This window comes from Oncorhynchus nerka, unplaced genomic scaffold (assembly GCF_034236695.1).
Source record: "Oncorhynchus nerka isolate Pitt River unplaced genomic scaffold, Oner_Uvic_2.0 unplaced_scaffold_1185, whole genome shotgun sequence".
NCBI lineage: Eukaryota > Metazoa > Chordata > Actinopteri > Salmoniformes > Salmonidae > Oncorhynchus > Oncorhynchus nerka.
Window position 1 is genome coordinate 37,915 of NW_027040152.1, and position 21,798 is coordinate 59,712.

At 46.7% G+C, this 21,798-nt stretch overlaps 1 protein-coding gene across 1 annotated transcript; it reads right to left on the reverse strand.

Moving 5' to 3' along the window:
* Window positions 1-6: 6 nt before the first annotated feature.
* LOC115122609 (myosin-9-like) lies at window positions 7-21,551 on the reverse strand. Its single transcript, XM_065016001.1, is given in 41 exon segments — window positions 7-239; window positions 436-644; window positions 756-879; window positions 997-1,085; window positions 1,344-1,472; window positions 1,610-1,771; window positions 1,889-2,028; window positions 2,031-2,100; window positions 2,235-2,447; window positions 3,132-3,343; window positions 3,346-3,379; window positions 3,518-3,670; window positions 3,793-3,897; window positions 3,993-4,199; window positions 4,304-4,448; window positions 4,710-4,922; window positions 5,056-5,227; window positions 5,301-5,424; window positions 5,508-5,645; window positions 5,749-5,955; window positions 6,094-6,225; window positions 6,347-6,455; window positions 6,582-6,742; window positions 6,852-6,921; window positions 7,085-7,206; window positions 7,369-7,556; window positions 8,696-8,810; window positions 8,928-9,101; window positions 9,356-9,529; window positions 9,808-10,079; window positions 10,317-10,412; window positions 10,496-10,639; window positions 10,717-10,815; window positions 11,196-11,259; window positions 11,378-11,470; window positions 13,328-13,348; window positions 14,022-14,115; window positions 14,263-14,290; window positions 15,120-15,276; window positions 16,689-17,023; window positions 21,446-21,551. Coding segments are annotated over 41 exon segments (5,715 nt in total). The 5' UTR covers window positions 21,468-21,551; the 3' UTR covers window positions 7-40.
* Window positions 21,552-21,798: the final 247 nt, after the last annotated feature.

Below are 21,798 nucleotides of genomic sequence, written 5' to 3' on the forward strand. Positions count from 1 at the left end.
CTTTATATAAATGTACTCCATTAAAATCATTCACATACATTCAAAATAGAATCACACAGGGGAAAATAGAGACTAAGTTTACTGGTGTAAAGCTGTTGGGATTGTGTTGAAGCTTGTTTTGAGTCCTGACCTGGTCTTTGTACTGCTCTGTGTTGCGTCTCTCGTCGTCCACCGCGAGGACGACCTCCTTTAGCTTCTTCTCTGTGCGGCGCACCAGCTTGGACGCCTGCTGCCTCTCCCTGTGGAAAGAAACATTTGGGTCACATGGACAGGCTGAAACATCTACTTAACTTCTCCATGGCTTGTGGGATTTTCACCATCTGATCTCACCCATGCTGCAATTTCAGTTATTTTTTGCATTATGGAGAGCATAGGAGATGCAGGGTATCTGAGGGAGGATGCAGGTGGTCTAAGGTCAGGCTCAGACCCACTCACCTGGTCTCGATGTCCACCTGCTCCTCCAGCTGGGCGATCTTGGCCTCCAGGGCGGCAATAGTGGCCTTGTACTTGGACTTGACAGTTCCCTCCAGCTCCTGCAGCTTCAGCTTCAGCTCCTTGTTCTGGCGCTCCAGCTGGGAGCGGGCCCCCTCCAGGCGCTGGGAGGTACTGCGCTCTGCCGTCAGCTCCACAGTCATCTGGTCAGTCTAACAGAGACAGGGGGTTAAACTGCCTGACCCACCTTATCATTACAAGTACACTATCCCAGTCTGTACACATGGGGCATGAAAGTCATTTGCCGTCCTTGGCTGTCCTACCTGCAGCAGAGCTCTCTTCAGCCTATCGTTGACCAGCTCAGTGTTACACTGCTCCTCCTCCAGCTCCTCCTCCAGCTGTGCGATACGAGCCTCCAGTCTCCTTTTCTCCTCTGCAATCAGAGCACTGAGGGGAAGAGGAAAGGTGGGAAAGAAAGGATGAGATAAGAGCAAGGGATAGACATTTGGGTCATTAGAAGCAGAGATAAACAGTAGGTTATGAAAGAAAATAAATGGTTCCTACTTCTTGGCGGCCTGGTTGTTGATCTCATCCTGCAGCTCGTCTCGCTCTTGCTGGGCCTGTCTCTTTACACGCTCTGCAGAAGCCAGCTCCTGGGGGATGGGGTGTCAGTGGCAGAACCAAAGTGTGTACGTGAGAGTAGGCCAAATCCTAACTTGAGAAGCTCTCATAACTTTCCACATTAATCATGATTCCAGTGGAGGATTTGTGCAAATACAGTTTCACAGTATGATTTATAAAGAGTTAAAGAAGTAGGTTTTGTATTGTTTGGGAGGGCGAGGTGTCAGGTGAGAATAAAACGAGAGACTAGTGTGAGATGGTCAGGTGAGGGGGCAGCAGCGCAGACTGACCTCTGTCATCTGGATCATGTCGGCCTCCATGCTCTTGAGCTTCTTCTCGTTCTCCTTGGCCTGGGCCATGATCTCATCTCTGGACATACGAGTGTCCTCCAGCTCCCTCAGCAGCTCCTTCATCTGGGCCTGGTGGAGAGGGAGAGGTTCAAAGCATATTTCAAGCAAACTATTCACCATCTGCATGCATCTTGATTAGAGTAGAATGTGGTCATGGTATAAAAACATACTAGTCAGAAGCTGGTGATAATTTAATTGGTTGTTACCTGGAGCTTCTTAAGCTGTTTGAGGGCCTCATCACGGTTCTTGTTGGCCATGTCGATGGCTGCCTCCAGCTCCTTCAGGTCCAGTTCCAGCTTCTTACGGGCTGCCACGGCAACAGATCGCTGCTTCCTCTCATCCTCCAACTCCAACTCCATCTCCCGCACCTGAGGACCAGAGATTCAAGCTTTCAATCACTGGACTACATGTCCCATCATGCAGTGGACAAATAACACCTTAAGAAACCACTACCTACAAAGTCAAACCTGTAGCTACTAGTGTACCTGTTTGACCAGTTGTCTCTTCTTCTCCTCGCCCATCTCATCTCGTCCTGCCAGGTCTCTCTCGTACTGGGCCTTCATGGCCTGCATGTTGACCTCCAGACGCAGCTTGGCGTCCTCCGTGGCCTGCAGCTCGTCCTCAGCTCCTCCAGCTGAGTTCTCATCTCCTCCAGCTGCTGATCCATGCCACGCTTGGACTTCTCCAGCTCATGTACCTGAAGGAGAATAGTGAAGATTGTGATGAGAAATAGGAATTTGGGACCAGTATGAAAACAGAGGATTTGAATTGATTTCTACCTAGAACAACCCCCCCCAAAAAAATTTCTTTATTGACACTAGGATGTCTTACACTCTTGCCAACGTCGTCCTTGGAGGAGACCAGGTCCTCCATCTCAGCACGGAGCAGCTTGTTGGCGCGGTCCATCTCATCCTTCATGTCAATGAGGGATTCCAGCTCGCGGGTCAGAGCCAGGGTCCGGGTCTCCTTTTCCCTGGCCTCAGCCTCAGCCTTGTCCCTTTCCTCAGCATAGCGGCATGAGATGGTCTTCTCCTCAGCCAGCATCTAGAAGTAAAATAGAGGAATGCGAGAAATGGTGAAATGCTTTTATGCACAAATATTGATAAAGTAACCATCATATCAAAGAAAACTTGGAGTAACGCGATGACGTGTGGTCCTCCCACTACAACTCAGGAAAGCAGTTTACTAGGTTAGATTAAATAAGTTGGGATGAATTTCACAGGGTGGTGAAAGTGCACAGTAATGAGCTTGATGCTCCTTTCCAATAAATATTGAGGGTCTTACTTATTCTAGTGACATGGTCAATGCAAGGCTGCCATTTAACAAATAAAATCTTAACTTTTTATGTCCATAAAAACCTTTTGTAGGTAGCTTACCCACACTGCATCTGCGAGCTGTTGGCTAAAGCGCCCATATCAAGGCCAGAGCAGGCACATTCGTTATAGAACACCCCCCCAAAAAATTAGGACAAAACCATTAGTTGAAATGCCAAGGAAACCCATTTAAAGGAACTTTCTTGGTTTCCCTTGGTACATGGGCATTTACCCACAAAAGGTATTTTTATGTGCACTACGTCATCACCTACAGCCTATTCGATTCACAACAAGTCAATTTGATGGAAACATCTCTGCTGGTAAAATGCATATATTGTTTTTATGCAGAGTTTTGAATATTTGCATGAAAATCTGTCACAAATTGGATGGAAACCTAGCTAGTGTTACTACTAACCTGGTCAAACTTCTTCTGCTTCTTCTCCAGGTTGGTTACGATCTGTCTGAGGTGGTCCTGGTCCACCACCATGTCGTCCAGCTCCTGCTGCAGACGAGTCTTTGTCTTGTCCAGTTTCTCAAAGGCACTGCACTTCTCCTCCATCCGCTGGCCAAGCCCCTCCAGGTCCCTCTGCAGCCTCTTCTTCCCCTCCTCAGCACTCTCCAGACAGCCTGCTCCTGCTCAGACTTCTTCTTAATCTCTGCCAGCTATAGGGGGACACCGCTTGTCACTCAAACATTCTGTGGTGCGGTTTATGGTTCTAGTGATGTGTTGAACAAAAACATTCTAATAGCACATTTGCATCAATCCAATTTTAAGGTGTATCTTGCTGTAAGTGTGTCTACCTGAGCCTGCACGGTGAGCAGCTGCTTCTCCACATTCCTCTTGCCCTCCTCCTCCTCCTCCAGCTGTTCTCTCAGAGTGTTCTGTTCATCCTCCAGCTGACGCAGACGAGTGCCCATGGACAGCTTCTGACGAGTCTCCTCCTGGAGCAGCTCCTGTAGGTAGAAGAGAAAGACCGGCACAGTTATAGCAGCTTAATGACTGAGCTTTTACAACCATGACAAATCTAGTGCAATATTGAATACTTGGATCTGTTGTAGTCTATGGAGTACTATACCTGCACATCCTGCAGCTGAGACTCCACAGAAGAGCAGTCCTTGGACGCTTTGATGGACTTACCCTCCACCTCACTGAGCAAGCCATTGACAGTCTCCAACTCAGCCTGGGGAGGAACACAAGAACCAAAATGGGCCTTCCAGCTAGTGTACAGGCCATATGCTCCAAATCGTACCTGAAAGGAGATTAATAGTACTGTACCTGCATCTTGGCCACTCTCTCTGCCAGCTCAATCCTCTGGCGCTCGCTCTCTCCGTGTTTGACCTGTAGCTCTTGGACCTGACCCTCAGCCTTCTTCCTGCGGTGCTCAGAGTCTCCCTTCCCCTGCATCAGGGTCTGCAGCTCAATGGCCAGCTCGTTACGCTCACTCTCCAGGGCCTGCTTAGTCTTGTCCACCGACACCTTGTTCTGTTAAGGGAGAGCAGAACACCAGGGGTCAGTGCATGTACAGATGCTGTAATACACAGGAATTCTTGAGGGTGTGTGTGTGTATGTATATATAAATAACTCACTCGCTTGGCCTGCTCCAGTTGCTCGTTGAGCTCGTCAAAGGCCTGGCTATGTTTCAGTCTCATCTCCACCACCTGCTGCTCGTGGACCTTGCCTTCATCCTCTAGAACCTTCTTCAGCTGGTTCACCTCAGTTTCACGCTTTGTCCTGACAGACAGAAGTATAGAAACAAAGGAAAGAGGGAATTGGAAATTGTCAGATTGTGAGCTAAGCTAAATACTGGGAAACAAGGAACATACCGGAATTTGAGTCTGAGAATTGTCATCAACTCATGAAATCATTTTTCTAGAAGGTCAACATGAAGGCATCTAAATAGCATCCACTATGTGTCATCTTATTTCACAATAAACCAGTTTCATTGAAACACAGTAGCCAACTACGTAACTAATCTCCTCCGGGTGTCAGTACCTGAGCTCTTGCTGGGCAGCGGTGGAGTCCAGTGTGTCCTCAAGCTCAGTCTTGAGGGCCTCCAGCTCCTCTCCCAGGTCCCTGCGGTTCTTCTCAGCCTTGGTGCGTGCGGCCCTCTCTAGCTCCAGGTCCTCCTGCAGCTCAGATAGCTGGGCTTCCATCTCCCGGATCTTCTTTTGGGCCAAGTTCTTCTGGGCTGCCTCCTCCTCAATCCTGAGGGGACGAGAGGGAAAATGGAGGGTGTAATAACATTCATTATGCCATGAAAATACAATTTACAGAGTGATCACACTAAAGCCACTATGTATGTATGCATGTGATTGCAGAGATCTTGTAGAGATCCCACCTGGCCAGGGCTGCCTGCAGCTCCTCCTCCTTCTTGGCCAGCTGGGCGCGGAGCTCAGCGATCTGGGCCTGCAGCTCAGCTATCTGGTCAAGGAGATCAGTAGAATCTCCCTCCAGCTTACGACGGTTCTTCTCCAGCTCCTGACGGCCCTTCTCCTCCCTGCGCAGGCGGTCTAATAGAGAAGGAGAAAGTGTTAAGTAGGATATAAGAGCAACTTGGTCAACATGTGTGTGTGCTCCACCTACCCTCTAGGTCAGTGATCATGGCCTCATGTTTGTTCTTGAGTTTCTGAAGGCTCTTGGACTTCTCCTCCTCCTCAGTCAGGTTAGAGGTGAACTCAGAGATACGCTCCTCCATTAGCTTTTTCTCCTGTGGGACACACAGACAAACAGGAATTCACAACACAATTCTATCCATCCACACAACAGTCTGCCAATTGGTTGTATACGGACCTTCATGAGTTTGTTGTTCTGGTCTTCAAGAACCATGACGTCCTCCTCAATCTTCTTCAGCTTGGAGTCTGTGGTCACCTTCTCCAGCTGCAGCCGCTGCCTAGCAGCCTCCTCCTCATCCAACTGCTGCTCCAGGTCCTATACACACACACACACACACACAGGAGGGGAAAGAGTTAGTACAGTGTGTACCTGCCATGCTGCACACAAAGTGTGTGTTGGTTTGTGTGTGTGTCCTCACCGTGATGTTCTGCTGCATCTTCTTCTTCTCGGTCTGCAGATGTGTGGCTCTCTCCTCCTCTTCCTCCACTCTGGCCTCCAGGTCATGAAGGATCTCCTCCAGCTCCTGCTTCTTAGCGGCCAGACGGGCTCTCATCTCCTCAGCCTCGGCACACAACTCTGTCTCAGCCTGCAGCTGCTCCTGCAGGGCCTGCTTCTCAGCACTCAACTGGGGGAGACAGAGACAATATGGTGTTACGGGTTCATGAATGCATTTTCAAGTTAACTTGAGCAATTATTGTTTCATTATAAAATGATCAACATGTCACTTCAGGGCTGTTTCAGTGATGGAGGGCCTCCATCTTACCTGGTGCTGTTTGACCTCCATCTCCTGCAGCTGTATCTCAGCATACTCCTGCCTCTCCTTCACCTTGCTCAACTCATCATCCTTGGCCTGCATCTCCTCCTCCTGCCTGCTCACCTGCAGCAGGGGCTTCACCTGGGGAGGGGGACAGTTCAGAGGAGAAGAGAAAGGCAGTTATACGCCAGTATTCCCCGGGGGTTTGGCTGAGTCGAGTAGCATTGTATAGGAACAACATTAGCATAAGTATAATGTGTACCTTGGTGAAGAGTCTCCACCACTGCCAGTTCCTGAGTTTGAGGTAGGCAGAACAGTTCCTCTGGATCACCTTCATGGCGGTCAGCTGCTGCTGTCTCCTGGCAAAGGCCCTGCAGAGCAAGCAGAGAGAGAGCGAGAAACACTTTGGTATCATCCAAATACAGTTATAAGACATGAAGCAGAACGTTTCCCCTGCAGCCATATGATAGACAGTTGGAGTCAGGGGGTCTCCTTACTTGCGGGCCACGTAGCCTCTGCACCAGGCCTGGAAGCTGATGATGACGTCCGTGATCTTCATGTCCCTCTCCTCCTCCAGGTGAGCCAGCACTCCAGCCCTGAAGAACACCTTACTCTGACCAATCCTGAACAGGTTGGGATCCAGCTCCAGGCTTTTGATCTGACAGAAGGAGGGTGAGGTATACAATCAGCTAAACTGACAATATTCATCTCTTCATTCTGAATGAGTGACAATGTTGTAGAACAAGATAATAATGCCCCTCTCTTACCATGAGCACACAGGCCTGTTTGCCATCCATGAAGCCCTTGGGGATGGAGTTGGGTGTGAGGATCTCATACCTTATAGAGAGAGAAAAGGTATATGCATGGGATCATCAGTTGGACTCAACTCACTAAAAGCAACATACACAGCATGATGCAACAACAATATGAGGTTAAGTTGGGCAACTGGTGAAAATACAGACATATTTGTATACAGCCACAATGAGAGTGTTCACAGTACCTCTGTCTGAACTCCTGGAAGACGATACGGTTGGGGAAGCCCTGTCTGCAGATACGGATCCCCTCCAGAACACCATTACACCTCAGCTGGTCCAGAACCAGGTGGGGGTCTAGCTTACCAGCCTGTAGGGGAGGACAGAAAGGGGACATGTTTAGATATGTAAATAAAGCTGCCAACACCACTAACATAAGCTGTGGGTGTCTATGTTGCGTACTGTGTTCGATGGCATCTTGAGAGAAACTATTGTTTGAATGTTTTCACTGGTGGAGTTGATCTACTGGTACCTTCTTCTCGTGGTTGGGGATGATGCAGCGGACGAAGTTGGGGTTGGTGTTCCTCAGAGTGGCCATGAGCTTGGACAGCTGCTCCTTGTAAAGCTGGCCCACCGTGCGGAACATGCCTTTACGGGTCTTAAAGGCACCAGGCATCTCAGACATCCCTGCAACCTTATCCAGGCCCACGATACGATCCACTGAGAGGGGGAAGAGAGAAGAAAAAGAGGAGGAGAAAGGGTGACGTGAGACAAGAGGCTTTCACCATTTTTTAATATCTAACCAGGTAAACTCCACACAGTGAAAACAAACCACAACATAAAACACATGAAGCAGAGTATAATGGCGATGGGGGGGATCCCATCTCTCCATGGGGGATGGTGAGAGATGAGTGACAGGTTCAAAACCAGTGACACCACAATACTGGGTCAATGCAGAGAGGACAAACACAGTAGGAAGGGGGATTTGGGGAATGAGAGGGGTCAAAATGCCAGTGAAGCGTGGGGGGGAAAATCACACTAGAATGAGACGCAACTCGATGCAGTGAGTGAAGTGTGTGTGTGTACGTAACTGCTTACACTATGCGACCATCTTAATATGTCAAATGTGTTGCGAACCGACATACTATGTGGAAATCAATGTTTTGTGACAAACTGTGCATGTCTTTATTGGTGACGACGGAACCAAACCCATGCAGTATATACCCATTGCTGCAGTACCCATGAGCAACACCAGGGGTCCCAAACCACACTATTACACAGAGGGAGAAGGAGAGTCCAATGAAAGTGCAGCAAGTGGTAGATCTCACTGCACACAGAGCTGGGGGGGGCAGTCATTACAACCCCTTGTAAATATATATGGTAAATCAACATTGAGCCACAGGGAAAACAGGGTATGAAGACAGGCTAAAAACATAGGCAGTTGATGCTGAGAAGATGGAAAGGTTCATATTAGTGTGAACAGAAGGACGAGCAGAATTGGAGTAAATAAAGGAGACAAATGAAAAAAAAAACAGTCACCTGAATCTGAGTGGAGAAAAGGAAAACGCTGATAAAAATAGGCTCTCTGAGACCTCTGTACCTCTGAGACCCAGTAAGAGGGAGAATAACAGACGAAAACGGGTCGTACAGAGGAGCAGATGGATAGAAACCAAAACAGAGTGATCGGTAAGAACAAAGGTCCAGACACCAGACATTGGATACGAGACAAGAGAGAACAGTGGATATGAGACAGGAAGAGACCCTTCACTGAAAACATGGCAGCAATTCCCAGCATGAAGGTTAATCCACTTAAGTCTGTTCTTCTTACTGGTTGCTAACTCATCATTTGCTGCACTCACCATCCTTCCACAGTTCAGACACAAACTTGTCAGTGGACTGGTTGAGCAGCGTGGCCACGTTGTCGTTCAGAGGGTCCATGTTCTTCATCAGCCACTCGTCAGCCTTGTAGTCCACCTGAGGAGACGCACAACATAGACAATAGTATTACACAAGGTTTGCCTGGGACATGATGTCCAAGTGCACACAGTTTAAGCAGAGTCTAAACTTCGCCTTCATTACTGGTCCGTTTACCTTCCCGGCATAGTGAATGATGCAGAAGTCAGCCTCATCTTTCAGTTTCTTGGGCTTGTGGAACTTTGAGTGGGTGCCCTGCTCCTGCAGGACCTTCTCCACAAAGCTCTTGTCAGTGGCTTTGGGGAACCAGCACTCCTCATCCAAAAGGGCCAGGATACCAGGGGGGCTAGCCTGAGGGAGAGCAGAGAACAAGGCTTACAGAGACCAGGGAGCCTGGAGGTGCAGCATAGCATGGGACTGAACTGAAAGAGATGGAGGAGGAAGAGAAAGGGAGGTGGCAGGTGGAGAGATGAGAGAGGATTGGGAGAAAGGGATGAGACTAGGAAGTGAGAGGTTAACAGGAGTTACATACAGGGAAGAGTGAGAGAGAAAGGGAGTATACAGTACATGATTAAAGGTAGGGAGATACAAAGGGTCAGACTCACAGGCTTCTCAATCAGGTCGATGCAGGGCTGCAGGTCCAGGCCGAAGTCGATGAAGCTCCACTCGATGCCCTCCCTCTGGTATTCCTCCTGCTCCAGGATGAACATGGTGTGGTTGAACAGCTGCTGCAGCTTCTCGTTGGTGTAGTTGATGCACAGCTGCTCAAATGAGTTCAGCTAGAGGAGAAAGAAAGTCAGAAAGTACATTCACCATCATGAACAAAAACTAAGAGGCTCAAGTGTATTTGTCCCCTTTTCCTAGTCTGCAGTGATGTGAAAGAACTAGACAGGTGAAAATAAATTCCCTGTAGGCATCCACCCAATTTCACCCCCATTCTGTCTTACTAGATAAGTGGAGATGGCGAGAGAAGAGGAAATCGCTTTTAACAAATATACCCTCTGGGTCTTGCTCAAAACATTGTAATCGCGTTAGTCTTTCCCCCACTCCAGTTTACCTCAAAGATCTCAAAGCCAGCGATGTCCAGGATGCCGATGAAGGAGGCTCCCTGTCTCTTGGTCTTGTCCAGGGCCTTGTTGATCCTCATCACCAGCCAGCGGAACATCCTCTCGTAGGTGGCCTTGGCCAGGGCCTCCACTGCAAACTCAGCCTGTTCCTGGGTCTGGGCCTTCTGTACGTAGTCCCTGCCCACCTTGATACGAGGGGACAGGATGGCACGGGTGAAGTCTGTCACGCTCATGCCCATCAGGTGACACACCTTCTGAGCAGCTGTGACAGGGAGGGATGGGGACAGAGAGATGAGAGTTAGTGTTGAGAGGGAGTGAGGGACCCCCCCCCCAGGGAATAACAGTTTGATGCCTACAACAGTGCATGGAACTAGACTTTGAAACCAAAAATAATTCTGGTGGACTGAAGTGTATAATCTGCTGGTCAGTAGAGTGTAATTGACAGATACTAGGATCTCCTTGTCATGATCAAACCAGCCCACATAAAGGTTTGCTGTACCCGTGTCGTCAGGCATGGAGGCCTGGTCTGAATGGCGCTCCTTCTTAAAGCTCATGTTGCCCAGCTGGAGCACGGAAGACACCACCTTCAGCAGACCTGCATGAGGAGACCAGAGGTTAGAGTCACACCCCCCCAAAGTAAACCAGTGAGAGGGTAGTGTGTCCCGTCCTCCCCCTCACCAATCTGCTCATCCTCTGGAATGCCCATGATCCTAAAGGCCTCCAGGGTCTCGGTGAACAGGTCCTTATCCTGCTGGCCAGGGATGGTCACGTTTCCATTGACCAGGAAGCGGTAGTTGTTGTAGCCCTCCAGACACAGCTCGGCTGAGGGGAGCACAGAGTTATTACATCTGATATGCAGTTAGCAGTACTTGATAAAAGTGATAACGAAGGAGGCTTACAGCGCAGTTTGTCTCCAGCACCAGTGAGCATGTAATAGAAGACGTGGAAGGTCCTCTCGTCTTTGGCCTGGCGGATGGCACGGGACTTCTCCAGCAGGTCTGGTGGTTAGACCGTCAAGGAGCCACTCATTCAGACTGGATTGTGAGCTTCTGCTGGCCGGGGCAAGTGTGTGTGACTTACTAGTTTACTGGAAAGACTAACAGAGAAATGTCTGGAGTTAAACTACACTTCAATCTATAGCCTAAGGAATTTTTATATAACTAGGCAAGTTAGTTAAGAACAATTGTGAGCCGCCCTATGGGACTTCCAATCACGGCTGGTTATGATACAGCCTGGATTCGAACCACGGTGTCTGTAGTGACGCCTCTAGGACTGAGATGCAGTGCCTTACACCGCTGCGCAACTCAGGACCCCAAATTATTGTATATTTCAAATGAGGGAGTGAATTTCATTGTAATTAACATAGTATGAAGGATACAGGTTTCAATGTTGGCCCCCACGATGTATCCGTTGACATCGAAGTTAATCCTGATGAATTTTCCCTGGGAGAGAGAGAGAACAGTGAATGACTAAGGAAGCAGGAAATACTTGTCCAACAGAAAAAATAAATAAATTGAAGTCAAACCACAAGCACTAAGAGATTTAAAAAAAAGATCTTACGAATCGAGATGAGTTGTCGTTCTTCACAGTCTTTCCGTTTCCAAAGGCCTCCAGGATGGGGTTAGCTTGCAGCAGCTGCTTCTCCAGCTCCCCCTAGAGGACAAACACAGAACCGCTCCATCAACCAATGACTTTATCCCATTGGATTCTTTAAACCACCACCTCCTTATAAGGACACATCTAGATTAGTGCAAATTCTATAGTGACACTAACAGCACATGCCATTTGTCATTTCTCAGCAGTGGGCTCAAACTGAATACCTTTGGTGATTCCAATGGATGATTCGTAGTCATGCATTGTGAGAACTACAGTCATCTGCTTTAAATGTACTTTAGTTTCACTTAATTATGAGGATTTCAGGTGTTTAAACATTTGATTTGTGTTTGGATGTTCCCTTTTCACACCCATCATTTAATCATTAGTCATAAGAATTCACACAACTGCATTACCTTACTTATGGAGAAAATAAAAAAACTTCATGCAGACCATTGAATATCACGACACACGGGAACATACACAAGTACACAATACCCCACACACAGCGCAGTGTTAGTGCCCACACCTTGACACCCAATGGACAACCCTGTGGCCCTCATCAGTAACCCTTCACCCAGAGTAACCCCCAGACCCCATGCAGAGAACTGACTGTCAATATTCACTACACTGACATTAAGTATACACAACCCCTACAGTCAGAAATCTGTACATATTTCACACTGAGCTCTACTTCAGACTGTTGTTGTACAGGTGGATCCATGCACATGACTCCATCTAACATGTCATTAGTAATACTACAGTGAACTTCAATTTTAAAAGGATATATACATGGACAGGAAAGCCTACTGATAACCTTCAAGAGTCTGTTACAGCTGAGGCGGTGTCAACATGTGAGGAGCTTGGCACATATTGGGTGGAAATCACTTCAATCCACCCAATAAAAATACAGACCTCAAACTAATATTCTTACATAGCCTAGCAGTTAAGAGGTTGCTGGTTGGAATCCCCGAGCCGACTAGGTGTAACATTTGTCAGTGTCCCCTTGAGCAAGGCACTAACACTAATTGCTCCTGTAACTCTTCCTGGATAAGAGTGTCTGCTAAAATGACTCAAAATGTTAAAAATGAAGCTGCTATAGTAGTGGCTTTGTCAATGTTATCAATCTGAGGAGCTCACTGAACCTTTTACACTGAATCTTCAAGGACAATGTTAGTGTAAAACCAATCCTATACATTACACCACTATCAGGCTTTAAACGGTAGTAAGGAGCAGGGAATAATGAATCTGTTGACTGGTATGAAGCATCCCCAGTGAACGAACACACACTTATACAACTAGTCCACTGGCGTCACAATGCACACAGCAACTCAGTGAGTTTGTCCAGAGATCTTTAAAATGGTGTGGACAAAGAGTGAGAAATGGAGAGGGAGCTGTGAGAGAACATTGACCAGATCTCTGAACAGACACACTGGAACACACACACACAGCAAGCAGACATGGAGTCTCACACACAGGTGAACGCATCAATCACACTTCTGGAACCACCAGGGGGAAAACAAAGGATCAACAGCGTTATGCAAAATTCAGCCAGACTTGTCAAACTGCAGAGCTGGTTTACTCATTAAATATCTTTAAACATAGTATTTAAAAGAAGATCAAATCAACAATACAAAAAGGGATGCGCTCTCGGTTTTGTCTGGCTGAATTCAAAATGGCAATTTCCCTTTAATAAAGAACATTCCTTCCTCTGGAAGGACACTGGTCATGTGACCTACACTTCCAAGTGACCCACTAGCCCACCACAGAGCACGCTCCAGCAGCACGGGGGAGGAAGGAGAGATAGCGCAAGAGCCAAGGAGAGGGAGGAAGGGTGTGGAGGAGGAGATCCAGAGATGTGTGATGGGAGAGGAAGGAAGGGGGTGATGTGGGGGGGGGGGGGGGGGGGTAACTCACATGTGACAGGAACGAGCTGGTCTGTTGATGGGAAAAGAGAAACACACAACCTCAAAGGAATTATAGATACAGATACTGGTCCGCTTTCAGAAAAGACTGGGCCTCTCTTGAACCCTGTAGTCACAGCTGCATCTATCACAGGGGTGGCCAACTACAGCACTGCAGGGTTATATTTTGTCTCATGGCTTTATAGAGTTGACCGGAGGTCACTGATTCAGCTCAGCCGCTGGAGGAGGAATGTCAACATGAGGAATAATATAGTCAGTCCACTGTGGTTTAGATATGACACTATGAACCAGCTACCAAGGGAGTTTAATCTACCTCCTGCAGTGCTACGGTCAGTCTTAAAGAACCAAGACTGGCCCACCCTTATTTAGAGGTCCTCTATGGCACCATAGAGCGATGTGACTGATGTAGAAGCAGCACCTATCCAAGACCTGGAACAATATGGCGATGGCTTGACAATGATGTAATGTTAAGTATCACTGGCAACACTATTTCTCAAACACACATACAATCACAGTACAAGTAGTTGAGCATTGAGGACTCGGAAAAGCCTGGTTCCGAGCTGATAAAGGACCATAGGAAACCAGGCCCACGCAGAGTGTGAGAGCATGGTGAAGAGAAAGAAAAAAAGGAATAGGAAAGAGAGTAGAGGCAATTATGAGAGAGAATAGTAGAGTAGATGACTGACCTGGTCTTTCTTGGTCTTGTGGGAAGAGGCCACATGGGCCAGATACTGAATGACCTTCTTGGTGTTCTCAGTCTTCCCAGCACCAGACTCTCCTCTGTGGAAGAGAAAAGGAGGAAGGAGGACAGAAGCAAAAAAGTGACTTCCTTAAATCGGTTGTCAGCAATATCACACCAAACACTGATATTTCAAGGTCATGTTGAGACCAAGAGTTGCTGTTCATAGAGTTATGCTCAAGACTCACGTGCAAAGAATGGACTGGTCTTCACGGTCTGTGAAAAGAGGTGGGGCCAAGATTTAAAAAAAAAGGTCCATATTACATGCATTAAGTTGGATTGAATAACATGAGGGGACAGTTGAATTCAATAGTGACAGAATAGTTACTGCTATTACTTGCAGCCCTTCATGGGTGCTTGTGGTGCAGAGGAACTTCAGTTCCATTGTCAGAACAACTAAAGTATGTTGTTGCCAGCTGGCTTCATATAAAATGTGAATTCTACAGTGTGTATTTGCTATCTCAGGAGCACATGCACCACATTTTTGTCTCTGAAACAGGAAGCGCATTGGTCACAGGAAATCAATATCCGGCTTCCTATGAATGGAAAGGGTGATGCCTTTTAACCAACAAGCCACTTAACCATCCCCATACTGCACGGTAACTCCCTCCCTCTCCTCTAGAGTTAAATGACTCCCTTTACTTAAATGGGGGCCAACCATGGACTAACAAGACAAGAGGGAGTGAATGGACAAGCCTGACAACACATCAAGGTAATGGGTCTGGGAAAGAGAGTACTGAGAATGTACTGCATGTAGACTACATGTAGACTACATACCCTTACAGACTGACTAATGGCCTTGGTTATGGAAGGCAGGAACCCTCAGAAATCAAGGCTAACGCTTCACTACTTAAATGCAGACTTTCAGATCCAAGTGTGCCTGGGAGGAGTCTGAACAGATTCATATCTTCAGACAAATTATCTTACTAAACATGGATGTTAAAATACTACCAATAATACTACAGTTTTACTCATTAGCCTTATCTGAATACATTTGCTAGGTTACTTACTACGATGTTGTGGTATAATAAGGACCTTGGCTTACCCTGCATCATGCTCCTGTAGGCCGTGTCAGTGATGGCATAAATATGGGGGGGCATTTCATGCCTCTTCTTGCCCTTGTACATATCCACAATCTCTTCTGAGTAGATGGGCAGATTCTTATAGGGGTTTATAACCACACAGAAGAGCCCAGAGTATGTCTGTGATACAAAGAGAAACACTTATTAATATTGGCTACTGAACATACATGCGCTCCTCTATCCATGTCCTGAACCAAGAACACTAGGGATTATACAGTCGGACTTGACTGGTCTTCTTACATTGGATTTAGGCCAGTCTTGAGATGTCACTGCAATTAGAATTCTGTCGATATCAATGAGAGACTGCAGTAGAAATCACTCCCACCTGCCAATGTAATAGTTTAAACTGACTGTATATTTTACAACTGATGGTCTACAGTCAAGAACAAGACTGGACAGATGTATATGGGGAAATCATAGTGAACATTATTTTCTGAATCTAACCCTCTCCAAGTCTCTCGTCAACACCAGCTCCATACTTTATTTCCCTCCCTGACTACAGCCAGAGGCTGGGCTTGATCAGTCATGTTTCACAATCACCAAGACCTTCTACCAAACAGTGACATCATCCGAAGTAATTTCACCCCACCCCCTCTGTCCCTTTCATTATACCTATCTAAAGCCTCCCCTCATCTTGGTATGGGCATCTGGAGCAGCTCTCCTCCCCACTTCACTTTCGTTCATCAGCCCTCCATATTACTATTTCCTTCCCTCTCAGCTACATTCCTGTCCTCCACTCCCCATTGCCCTTGCTTCTGGTCTGGTAGTTGTCTTAGTTGCCTCTCCCAAGGGGGGGGGGGGGGTTCAGATGGGTACCCGGTTCAGTGGCGCACAACACGGCAGGACCCAAACCCCAAGAGGGCCAGGGTGTGTTGACTTGACCGGGTCAAATCCCAATGTAGCAGGCACCAATTCACTCCGTCGTGGACAGAGGGATAAATGGCATTATGGGGGAACAATAATTGGAGCACGATTTACATTCCATCTCCATTTAAAACTCAACTCTGAACAGCTTTACTCTCCACCCCCCCCCCCTAGGAGAGTATTGTTCCCTGCAGATTCCTGTTTATAGCAGTACTCCAAACACAGAAGGAGCGAGTAAGAGAGGGAAGGGAGCCAGAAAGGGAGGACTGAACATACTCGTATGTTTGGTAAACATTACAGCCTTTCATTTGGGATGGCAACCTGCACATAATGGGTCATCTGACACAATTGGCTTAATGGGGCAGGAAAGGAGGACTACCTGGTTTGGAACCAGGCCAAGTCGTGACATGAGCAGACAGTGCTTTCATAACCAGCATTAAGCAAGACCTTAGATAACAGCTTAAATGTTTTTTTAAAAATCAGCTCTCGTATGGGGGGGCAAGAGTGAGTCAGGAGTGTTCACATGAACACAGAGTAATGATTGACACATGTATCATACAATGAGGTGAGGTCCTTCAATGTGCTGTAGTATCAGAATTTATTTTTCAGGTTCTACAGGCTGGGAATGTGTCCTTCAGTTCAGTGTGTGCCTTGTATATAATACTCACGTAGATGAGGCCAGAGTAATATCTCTCCTTGAGGTTGTGCAGCACAGAGGCCTCGTTCAGGCAGGTGAGCTCGGCCATGTCTTCCACCTTGCTGAACTTGGGCGGGTTCATCTTCTGGATGTCATCCTTGTTGACTTTCACCTTCTTGCCAGAGTCTGCCAGCTCCACCAGGCACTCTTCACCTCGCTCCTCCTTCACAGATCCCGCCTCGAAGCCCAGCCGCTCCGACGGCACCCACACCAGCTTCTTGGTGGCCCAGTCTGCCTGGGCCAGAGGGTTGTTGACCATGTTGCGGTCCACGTACAGGAACTTGTCTGCGTCCGTCGCCATGGTTGCTGTGGAAAGAGACCCGGAAGTTGGTTAGGGCTGGGAAATAGAGCATTTAGTTGTAGTACCAATTCTATTTAGTTAGACCGCAACCAACAAACAAACCTGACGTAAATGAGCAACAGTCCTGACATATACTGAGCCAAGTTAACAAAGACTTCCCTTACACTACAAAGCAATATCTATCCCCAAAACAAGAATGTGGGCATGACATTTTATTTCACCTTCGCGGCAATCTATATCCACAATACCCATGGGTTGTTCTGATCTAAAGCTAGCCACTGCCCAGAAAGTTTGTTGGGTTGTGAGTTGATGTCTGTCAGAGAGGTCTGGTCCCTGGCCGTTTGCCTTGATGTAATGCCTGAGGAATGCCGGGGTCACCAATGTTTCCTCTACAACATGGAGTGCTCAGGTTAAGTCAGGTCAACATAAAACACGCTTATCTCAACAAGGCCCCACTATTCAGGCAACCGCTACGGATGCTAAATCAAATTAAAGGGCGCACTCCCTCTCCAGCCAAGAAGGTCTCTAAAAAAAATCGTAACTTACAGTGCTGTAAAACTTAGTTGAAGTCGAAAGTTCACATACACTTAGAACAGTCATTAAAATAGGTTTTTCAACCACTCCACACATTTCTTGTTAAACAAACTATAGTTTTGGCAAATCGGTTAGGACATTATGCATGACAAGTAGTTTTTCCAACAATTGTTTACAGACAGATTATTTCACTGTACCACAATTCCAGTGGGTCAGAAGTTTACATGCACTAAGTTGACAGTGCCTTTAAAGAGCTTGGAAAATTCCAGAAAATGATGTCATGGCTTTAGAAGCTTCTGATAGGCTAATTGACATCATTTGAGTCAATTGGAGGTGTACCTGTGGATGTATTTCAAGGCCTACCTTCAAACTTAGTGCCTCTCTGCTTGACATCCTGGGAAAATCAAAAGAAATCAGCCAAGACCTCAAAAAAAAAATTGTAGACCTACACAAGTCTGGTTAATCCTTGGGAGCAATTTACAAACATCTACCAAATTCAACGGTACAAACAATAGTACGCAAGTAACAACACCATGGGACCACGCAGCAGTCATCCCGCTCAGGAAGGAGATGCGTTCGGTCTCCAAGAGATGAACGTACTTTGGTGTGAAAAGCTCAAATCAATCCCAGAACAGCAGCAAAGGACCTTGTGAAGATGCTGGATGAAACAAGTACAAAAGTAACTATATCCACAGTCAAACGAGTCCTATGAAATCGACAACCTGAAAGGCAAGGAAGACACTGCTCCAAAACCACCACAAAAATGCCAGACGACGGTTTGCAACTGCACACGGGGACAAAGATAGTACTTTTTGGAGAAATGTCCTCTGGCCTGATGAAACAAAAATAGAACCGTTTGGCCATAATGACCATCGTTATGCTTGGAGGAGAAAGGGGACGGCTTGCAAGCCGAAGAACACCCATCCCAACCGTGAAGCACGGGGGTGGCAAAATCATGTTGTGGGGGTGCTTTGCTGCAGGAGGGACTAGTGTACTTCAAAATACATGGCATTGTGAGGATATATTGAAGCAACATCTCAAGACATCAGTGAGGAAGTCAAAGCTAGGTCGCAAATGGGTCTTCCAAATGGACAATGACCCCAAGCATACTTCCAAAGTTATGGGAAAATGGCCTTATGGACAAAGTCAAGGTATTGGAGTGGCCATCACAAAGCCCTGACCTCAATCCTATAGAAAATTTGTGGGCAGAACTGAAAAAGCATGTCTGAGCAAGGAGGCCAACAAACCTGACTGTTACACCAGCTCTGTCAGGAGGAATGGGACTAAATTCATCCAACTTATTGTGGGAGGCTACCCAAAACGTTTGACCCAAGTTAAACAATTTAAAGGCAATGCTACCAAATACTAATTGAGGGAATGTAAACTTGTGACCCACTGGGAATGTGATGAAAGACATAAAAGCGGAAATCATTCTCTACTATTCTGACATTTCACATTCTTAAAATAAAGTGGTGATCCTAACTGACCTAAGACAGGGAATTTTTACTAGAATTAAATGTCAGGAATTGTCAAAAACTGAGTTTGAATGCATTTGGCTAAGGTGTATGTAAACTGACTTCAACTGTATATTCATGGTAATGTGCAACATGTGCTGACCATCTCATTTAAATATGTGGTTTTGGGACAGACTTCATTGATTACATACTTGGAAGAAAATCTTCAAAAACAATGCGTTTCGCAACATTCGGTTTCTAGGGACGAGGAGCACGTCAGAGTGGGAGGCTAATAGACTGATACATAATGAGGCCTGAGGAACCTCCAACATTCAAAAATGTTGGAGAACATTCAAGGGACTAAAAGTTTAAATACTTTGGGGTTAAAGGCATAAACACAATGTTCAGTCTTGAATCTTGTTTACAAGGCTTGTGTAAAACAACCACAATGCCAGCGGTGAGCGACATGGCTTGCAGGCAGGCACAAACAGGACCGGTTCACAGCTCATGAACAACATCTCTAAGTCATTGAAGTCAGTTCCATGGTGTAACCCACATGGAGACACTAGACAAGTATTACCAGAATCCAGTGGGGGTGAGGGACGGGCGTTCCTTATGTTTAGCTATACACAGAGGTAGAGAAAAGGGAAGGCCCTTATCTGAACGTTCCAACGGGAGCGTTGCGCTTTCCCACCACCGCCAGGGTCGTTAGCCTAAAACTTTCCTTTACTCCCTAGGGTAGAAATAAAAATTAAACATTTGACAACAAATGGCAACGTTTTGTTTACATACTCAACTTTGCAAAACAGCACACACTCAAAAAGGTTAGAAGTTTGGGATTTTTTTCCACGTTACCATACTTATGAGCTTTGTTTGTTGGCAGAGTTTCTGTTTGGATAATTTGGAAATGCAGTTTGTGAAATCTTGGGGGTTTACAGGTGGCAAGTTCCCTTACAGTGCCTGCCATCATAAAGCTATTCTTACGAAATACCAGCATTATTGAATGCGAGGTTTACCTGCTGTAGAATGGGGAAAAAGTTATTTTATAGGCATGTTAACCTACACTGGGGGCAATGCAGTCTACTGCACACAAAGGCTAGGGCAAGTAGATGTTTGAGAATGTATTGAGAAAGGCTGTACTGCACTGCTGACAGAGGGTTATGAGAAATCCTAAAATGGCACATTAACCCTGATCTAAGTTAGGGAACCAGGACTGTAGCACCATTCTTCTCCCTCCTCAGAGCTCTACAGCTGACTTCCATCACTACACCCTCCCCTTTCCCAACCCTTACTTCACCGTTTCCTACTTTAGAGTGAGGTACCCCACAAATTAGTCCCCCCAGACTCCTCTCGGTCAGCTTCAGTCTCCCTCTCCCCGCCCCCCTCTGTTTATCCAGTCTTCCAGGGTCACATTCCTCCCATACTGACCCTTTATCAAAGACAGAGAGCAAAGGAATGCTGCACATTTCTTTCCTCTGATCACCGTCAGTCTCTCCTGGTCTTTCCTCCCAGTCTTCTACTCCCATCACCACATCAGTAGAGGATCGCACACGTTGAAACAAATGTGGATCTCCCATTCGTCAACTAATTGTTCAGCACGCTGTTGATGTCTGATGACATTTGTGAGATTCGACATATTAAAAAAATATTTTAAAAAATTGGTTGCAAAGTGCTCTAAGCAGGCAAACGCTATTGGTGTGTTCAAGCCCTTAACACTCACGATACATCAACATCACCTAGCCCTGGTAATGCACCCACAGGCTGTACAGTATAACAGTTGACTGTGGCAGAGCCTAACTATCTGCAACGTTAGGCAAACATAACCGGGCAACCACACCAAGGGGAAGTCTAGTCAGTTCCATGCAGTCCTAACACAGCTAATGCCTGACTGCAATAGTTAACCATTGTTTTCCTGCTTGGCAAAAACAAGCAGTAGGGAGTACAGCCTCAACACACCAACGCTCTGGGATTGATTCTTATCAGCGTCAGCTAGGCTAACGTGGGCGTGCAGCATGAAGAGAGAAGAAAAAAACATGTAGCCTACATGAAAACAAACTCAAACAAGCAGCTCAAACATATACAGGCCATCTGTTGAGTGGAGGCAGGATGGGGGCCAGAGAGTTTAGCTTGTATTGTCTACCAGCAAGACATGGATAAGCCAGCAGGATAGGAATATAACAAAGATATTGAACAGAAATAACAATGATAAAATGAGACTTCAAAAAGGAGAGCATGCAGCCGTTTTGGACGGCCCTGGGGAGGGAGGGAGCAGAGAGGCCTGTGCTGTGTCCTATACACGTCGTCTTGACACAGATTAGTCAGTGACGCATCTCCTCCATCCATCTCCTGAGAGCAGCACAGGGCTACATTTATAACCACATCTATTCTTTTCATAGTCATTCTATGGAAGGTGCTCTACATTGAAAAGTGAAGGCAAACCTGAAGTGTGATGGTCAGCCATTGTCAATGATGTACAGGCTAGGCAATGTCTATGGCATTAAGAGAACACTGGGTAGACCGACGTATTTTATTATGATTCAGAGTCCCCACAAAGTCCACAGCCTTCTGTCTGGCCACCAAAGTCCACAGCCTTCTGTCTGGCCACCAAAGTCCACAGCCTTCTGTCTAGCCACGTCTTCACTCAACCTGGGACGCCACTAAGCCTGAAGCCAAGTACTGCGCAGCTGCAAGGCCTCCCCATGTCTTGTCAGCTGTACAAACAGACTGATCTATTGAAGGTTGGCTACATTGAGATTAGCCATTCTGGTAGTTACTCATGCAGAGTTACAGAT